The 7,404-nt window shown below is 56.8% G+C and overlaps 1 protein-coding gene across 1 annotated transcript in view; it reads left to right on the top strand.

Annotated features, from left to right (window-relative positions):
- Window positions 1-2,411, top strand: part of PPP1R32 (protein phosphatase 1 regulatory subunit 32) — a 9,971-nt gene extending 7,560 nt beyond the window's left edge. Inside the window, exons 12-14 of the mRNA XM_017519840.1 lie at window positions 1,310-1,474; window positions 1,987-2,070; window positions 2,297-2,411. Of these exons, the coding sequence (XP_017375329.1) occupies window positions 1,310-1,474; window positions 1,987-2,056 (235 nt within the window). The 3' untranslated portion in view covers window positions 2,057-2,070; window positions 2,297-2,411. The remainder of the gene's footprint in view (window positions 1-1,309; window positions 1,475-1,986; window positions 2,071-2,296) is intronic.
- The last annotated feature ends 4,993 nt before the right edge of the window (window positions 2,412-7,404 follow it).

Here is a 7,404-nt window from a genome sequence, read left to right as displayed (position 1 = left end):
ATCTGTCCGCCTTGGCCTCCCAGAGTGCTGGGATCACAGGCATGAACCACTGCGCCTGGCCGGGAAGTATAATTCTTAGGACAAACTCCTCTGAGCCAGGAAGTGCAAGCTTTCCTCGCGTCAGTCATCTGTGTCCACCCTCTTGCTCTCCAACTCCTGGTCCTCCAAGGTGTCACCGCCACCTCCGTCTCTCCTCAGCTCCCCCTGCTCCAACCCCCTGCTCTGGGATACCCACCAAATCCATTCATGGAAAAGACTTTAACTGAGCCCTGTCTGGGTGCCAGGCCCTGCCCCAGGCCCTGGGAATGTGCGTGCAACTCCTGCCCCACAGAGCTCAGACCTCGGCCTGGGAGGAGGCGTGCCTATGGCTGCCGTCAGTTCGTGAGAGCTGTCAGGTGATGGGCAGGGAGAAAGGGATCAGGAGGGCTGCAGCGGGCCAGGGTCAGATTTGAAATCGGTGGCCTTGAGCAGGTGACGTTTGAGCTGAAACTGAAAAGAGAGGAGGGTGGTGGCCTGGAGGAGCAACAGAGTGTGACCTGGAAGGGCCGTTGGTTGTCCTCTGTCCTCTGGCCTAAGCCCTGAGGCTCAGAGGGGAGGAGCTGTGCTTCAGTCACACAGCAGATTCGCCGTGCTGAGGTGGCTGCGGCAGTTCCCACGGAGGCGGGGGTCGGGGGAGGTCCAGAGGCTCTGGGTGTGAGGGGTGACGATGTTCTGACCCTTCTTAGGCAAACATCCTCCTCCTGTGGCTCTGGCAGAGATCAGCCCCCTCCCCCCTCCAGCCCCGCTCTCTCTGCGGGGTTCCTCCTGGCTACCTGCCGTGCCCTGGCTACTGCCCGGTGTCAGGCACACTTGCTGGAGCTTTCTGGTGCCTGCAGAGCCCTGGGGTTGTCATCACTGCTTTCTGCATTGATCTGTCTGCACCCCTTTGTGCCCTCCAAACCTGGCTGTGCTCAGTGAAATGGAGGGAAATGGAAATGAAATGGAAGAAAAGTTAAATGCTTGGAGAAGTGGATGAGACAGGGTCCCCACCCCAAGGTGCTGGTAGGCCAGACACAGGCCAAGGATGGGGGTGTCACTGAAACTGTCCTTTTACACTCCCAAGAGTGTCTCCGCATCAGGTGGAGGGGAAGGCAGGCTTTTTGAGTAAGAGTTCCCCAAGTGGACGTGGGCTTAGGGAGGGCCAGATGAGGAGGACAGCATGACGAAGGCGGGGAGGCTGGGGGATCTGTGGGCTGACAGAGAAGGGCAGGAGGGGCTGCAGAGGTGGGCAGAGGCCAGCTTCCAGCCAAGGGCCCCTCCTCTCCTCCAGGTACTTTGAGAACATCCCCAAGGGTCTCGACCGGGAAGGCTGGACTCGAGGTGGCATCCGGCCCCAGACGTCAGGAGGCTATGCCCTAAGCCAGCCGGTCAGCCGAATGGAAGCCACCCCCAAGCCCACGGAGAGCCTGCGGCACCTGCACCCCCACGTGGGAAGGTGGCACTCCCCCAAGCTCTGTTCTTTCTCCCTCCCCCTCATCCAGGCCCTGCGCCAGGCCTTTCGCCTGCTCTCCTCTCTTGCTCTGTCTGTCCGTCAGTCTGTCCTCCGAGACGCCCATCTCCTCTGGCTGTCTCTGGCCTCCCTTTTCCTGCCAGCACCCGCTCCTCCCCTCCTCTTCCTTCAGGGACCCCTCCCCTCCCCGTGGCTGCTCCTCCCGCTCCTGCCCCTGTGCTCCAGGCCCGGTGGGCTGCCAGGGGAGAGGGAGATGGATCCAGAGATGAACGGACTGTGGTCCCACCTCACCCGGCTCCTTTCTGCTCAATTCAATTCCTCAGAAATTACCTTTATGCCAACAATGGCCTGGAGTTGGCAGGCAAAGAACGTTTGTGGCTTGGCTGCCCTGGCTGAACCCTGACTGCTCTCTCAGGGAGGGTCAGGCAGAAGACAAGAAGGCAAGGTCCAGGCCCTGCCTGCCAACGCCCTCAACACTCTCCTTCTGCCTCCTGCAGAACCCTGGCCTCAGTCGACCCCTTCTACAGAGACACGCCTCCCAGCAGCCGCTTCGTGGCACCCAGCTGAGCCCTGGGCCATTGGTAAGGGGCTGGGGACCCCCTCCCTCAGCTCCTCCCAGTGTGGGGGTGACCACTGGGGGTCAGCCCTGCCTCCCAAGCCCTGGGTTAAGCAAGTCCTGCCTGGGAACCCCCCTCTGAGTAGGGGGTGGGAGATCAGGGGCCTCTCGGACCCTCTTCTATCCCAGGCAAGCACACAGAACCACCCCAGAGTGCCCCCTCAGGCCTCACCTCTGCTTCTCCCCCACAGGTTTGTCAGCCCTAGGGACAGAAGCCAGCCAGGCTACTGTCTGTACCCCCACTCCATCCCCCATAGGGACCTCCCCCAGCTACCCTGCTAATGAAATAAAGAGCATTGAAGCAGAGACGCGTGACATCGCTGTCAGGGTGGCTGGGACAAGGAGGGCTGAGCTGGGCAGGGGTGCAGGGGTGAAGGAGCGAGGGCCAGATTTGGAGTCGGAAGGGCTCAGCTGGCATCTCTGAGGAAACATGACACGATGAACCCGGCATTTGATCCTCAGTTTTCCTCAGTCTCCATTGAGACTCAGTTTCCTGTCCTGTAAAGGGGTCCTCTATGGCCAGTGCTGTTTGGGAAAGTACTTGGTCACATGTGTGTGGAAGAACCCCAGGGAGGGGCAGGTGGGCCAGAGAAGGGGAGGGAAGCAGAGGCAGGGTGAGGGGACAGAGGAGAGTCTCGGACACATGGACACCTGGACTCCGACCCAGAGCGGGGAGGGGCTGATCACAAAGGCTGGTTCCACTTTCCCTCCCAGCCAGGGCTACCCAAGCAGGGTGGGCTGTTTGTGAAAATAATAGGCAGCCCTCAGGCAGATGCCCCAGGTGCCTGCAAGACAGCATCCGGGCCAGCTCTCAGCACCTCTTGTCACCTCAACCAGGCGTATTTATGCAGTGCACAACACTACAACTGTATGCTGTGGCCTGCTTGCACCAGCTCCTTATAAATGAGGAGGGTGGACCCAGAGAGGGTGCGTGAGCTGCTCAGGGTCACACAGGGCAGAAAGGCAGCAGCAGTGCTTGGTTGGAGACGTCCCTTGTGCCTTGCAGCCTTGTCTGGGCACGCAGGCACTCCTCTGACCCCCTGCCTCCGCCTGTGTTCCTTAGTGGGGGCCTGTGGACTGTGCTGCTGGCCCGAGAGCCTGGTGTGCCCAGCACAGTCTTGAACGGCAGGCCCGGGGGCTGTCCACAGCTTGGCTGGGGCTCCATGTGGGCTGTGGGTGGCTCCAGCTGGTCCCAGCATGGGAGGAGGGGAGCAGAGGACACAGAGTCTCGGCGACAGACTCAGGACGCAGCGACAGCCCAGACTGTGGGTGGCAACCTGCTAGTCCATGCCTCAGCAGTAGGGTGAGTCACCAAAGGGACTGGGCTGGGCCCTAGCCATGGCCAGAGTAAGGTGGAGAGTGAGCGAATGTGGGATCAGCCAGCCTCTCCGTGCCCAAAGACACACACACACACACACACACACTCACACACACACAGGTACGCACTCAACACAAAAGCACATGCAAGGCAGGGTGTGGTGGCTCACACCTGTGATTTCAGCACTTTGGGAAGCGGAGGCGGGCAGATCACTTGAGATCAGGAGTTCGAGACCAGCCTGGCCAACACGGTGAAACCTGTCTCTACTAAAAATACAAAAAATTAGCCGGGCATGGTGGCAGGTGCCTGTATTCCCAGCTACTCTGGAGGCTGAGACAGGTGAATCGCTTGAACCCAGGGGGAAGAGGTTTCGGTGAGCTGAGGTCATACCATAGCACTCCAGCCTGTGTGACAGAGCAAGATTTCATTTAAAAACAAACAACAAAAAAAAAGCACACGAAAATACAAACATACATGTGTGTGCAGACCCCCGAAGGCACGCACACACAAACACATCTAGGCACATAAATGCCAACAGAAGTACACAGACAAACTAACACAACCACACATGGAAACACAAAACAAATATGCACAAACACACAGCTTCACATAAACGACCAAGACTCCTCCACGTGCAGACACACACACGGCCAGCCTATACCACTGCTCTAGTTTGAGTATTTGTCGTGTCCTCCCCCCGCCCCCGCTCATGTTGCATTGGAATCCCCGTGCTGGAGGTGGGCCAGCTGGGAGGTGACTGGATCATGGGAGTGGATCCCTCATGGTTTGGTGCCATCTTCACTACAGTGAGTGAGCTCTTGTGAGATCTGGTTGTTAAAAAGTGTGTGTCACCCCCCATCCCTTGCTCCTGCTCCTGCATGTGAAATGCCTGTTCTTGGCCAGGCACAGTGGCTCGCGCCTGTAATCCCAGTACTTTGGGAGGCCGAGGCCGGTGGGTAAGTTGAGATCAAGAGTTCAAGACCAGCCTGGCTAACATGGTGAAACCCCGTCTCTACTCAAAATACAGATTAGCCGAGCATGGTGGCAGATGCCTGTAGTCAGCTACTGGGGAGGCTGAGGCACCAGAATCACTTGAACCTGGTAGGCAGAGGTTGCAGTGAGCAGAGATTGCACCACTGCACTCCAGCCTGGGTGACAGAGTAAGACTCCATTTCAAAAGAAAAAGAAATGCCTGTTCCCCCTACAGGGTAGAAGCTTCCTGAGGCCTCCCCATGTAGTATCCCAGCGAGTTAGAAGGAATGTGTCACATGCTGAGTTTCAAATTAAGAGTCCTTTTAATTAGCCAGCGACCGAGAGACAGCTAACGCTCAGAGTTCTCTCAGCCCAGAGGAAAGGGCTTGACTTCCCTTTTTACCTTGATTTAGGTAAGAGAGGGGGAGCCTAGCTGAAGCAGAATTTTACAGAAGCCGAACAGGCAAGTTAGCTAGTAACCAGGGGTGAGGACGTTCCCAGGACTGTTGGCTGCTAAGGGTATTTCCAAACAATCCCCAAGGGGGGTTCAGAGAGAGTTATACACAAGGCAGGTGTGCCTGCCAAGCAGGACGCAGTTACATTGGTTATATGGTGGGATAAGCACAGCGTCAGTGTGGCCCAGTTATGCACCCAGAGAGGCTGTGATAGGGAGGGGGAAGCTAGATTGGAGTTTACAGCTAAGATGGAGTCAGTGATGCTAGCCCAGGGTAGGTTATTACACCCAGAAGCAGATGCTGGTGCTATACTTCCTATACAACCTGCAGATCTGTGAGCTGATTAAACCTTTTTTCTTAGAAATTACCAAGTCCTGGGTACTTTGAGAATATCCCCAAGCGTCTAGACCAGGAAGGCTGGACTCGAGGTGGCATCCAGCCCCAGATGCCCAGAGGCTACGCCCTCAGCCAGCTGGTCTCAGGGTTGCTGTTTCTTTGTTTTTGAGATAGAGTCTCCCTCTGTCGCCCAGGCTGGAGTGCAGTGGCGCAACCATGGTTCTCTGCAGCTTCAACCCCCTGGGCTCAAGTGACCCTCTCATCTCAGCCTCCTGAGTATCTGCGTCTACAAGTGCACACCATCAGGCCCAACTAATTTTTCGCATTTGTTGTAAAGATGGGGTCTTGCTATGTTGCGAGGGCTGGTCTCAGACTCCTGGGCTCAAGCGATCCTCCCACTTTGGCCTCCCAAGGTGCTGAGATTGAAGACATGAGCCACCATGCTGGACACAGAGACACAAAAACAGATGTATAGAGACTTACAGAACAGACACACACACACAAAACACACACAACACACACGCACAACACATACACACAACACACACAACACACACACACACATACACCACACACACCACACACACACACACACACACACACACACACACACTACACCTCATCTCTATTTCACATCTTCATTTCTTCTCCTCCGAGTATCCTTTTACAGCTCATGTTTCCTGCCCTGGGGGGTGGGGGGACATGGTGCCGGGGACACCGGAGCCAGGTCACACCCCTTTCCACTGTCTCCCACTTCCCTTGTCCTGCACCAGGCAGCAGCTTGACCAGGGCAGGGGGAGAAAGCATGAGGCACTGCAGCGGAGAGGGCAGGCTGGTCAGATTCTGGGGGGTCTTGAAGGCCATGCTAAGGAGCCCCCCCTCAATTATGAGGCCCAACAAAGGGATAGACCATGTATACCTTCTTCACACTGAAAGTCCAAAGCCCAGGACAGTGCCTGGCACATATGGAGGTGCTCAGTAAACAGCAGATGAATGAATGAATGAATGGCTATGGCAGATGTGGGCTTCTGGGCATCACCCATCTTAACACCAGGATGTCAGTGGCCCAGCCTCCCCGGGTCCATGTGGTCAGCTCCTGCTTTCCACCCCCACCTGTCCAGCTCCCATGGCCACGGCCCTTAGGGACCACTGCTTTACCCCAGGGTGCACCGCTCCTCTCTGTGTGAGCCCCTTGGTCTCCCCTTGCATGGAGCCCAGCCTCTGACCAGCCTCATGAAGCTTCCCTGCAGTGCCCTAAGGGCCTCTACATTCCAGCCTTGGCCCCTGGTAGACACCAAGACCAGGGTAGAGTCAGTGCTGGGAAATTCCCTGTGTCCCCAGGACAGAAGGAAGGGACACTTTCTACCTGGGTGGCTCCTTGGGATGCCATCCTTGTTGAAGGGACATCCAGCTGTGTGGCTTCCTTCTCCTGCTCTGTGCTGTCAGGGGAGAGTGGGAGAGTTCCAGTCTCTCAGCATGAGAGTTTGGAAGGCATGTGAGGCAGTTAGCCCCTAAGGGATGGCCTGGAGGAGCAGGCCAGGGCCGCTGACCACGTGGCTTCATTTTCAGTGGCCTTATCCTCTTTGTTCCCAGACAGCATCAGCCAGAGCTCTTTCCCCTCCAGGCCCAGGCAGTCAGCAGAGCGTACCTGTCACAGGCCTGAGCCCTGGAATCCAACTGCCTGGGTTCAAATGCCAGCTCTCCACAACCCAAGGCAGCCCCCTGCCATCAGCCGGTCACCTAAGCCTTCTGTGACCTCCAGTTGTCACCTACCCATTCTGAGCTTCAGCTAATAGCAGCAGCTGCCTTCTGGATGAAATCCAACATGCACAGAGTACACACAAATAGAAGCTGCCCGATGCTAGGGCAGAGAAAACAGAGGCCAAGACGGAGGTAGAGACTTGGTCAAGGCCACACTGCAGCTTGTCACAGGGTCTGGCCTCTGTCTCCTGCTTGGCCCTGGGTGGGCCCTCTCAAGACCTTTCCCTGAGGCTGAGCTAGGTGGCTTATGCCTGTAATCACAGCACTTTGGGAGGCTGAGGCTGGAGGATCACTTGAGCTCAGGAGTTCGAGACCAGCCTGGGAAACAGAGTGAGACGGTCTTTACAAAAAATTAAAGAATTAGCTGGGGGTGCGGTAGCTCACAGCTGTAGTCCCAGTGAGCCAAGATCGCGACACTGCACCCCAGCCTGGCAACACGGTGAAACTCCATCTCAAA

This window comes from Cebus imitator, unplaced genomic scaffold (genome assembly GCF_001604975.1).
Source record: "Cebus imitator isolate Cc_AM_T3 unplaced genomic scaffold, Cebus_imitator-1.0 Scaffold779, whole genome shotgun sequence".
NCBI classification, from domain to species: domain Eukaryota; kingdom Metazoa; phylum Chordata; class Mammalia; order Primates; family Cebidae; genus Cebus; species Cebus imitator.
The sequence above is the reverse complement of the archived record's forward strand: the minus strand, read 5'-3'. Positions and strand labels throughout refer to the sequence as shown.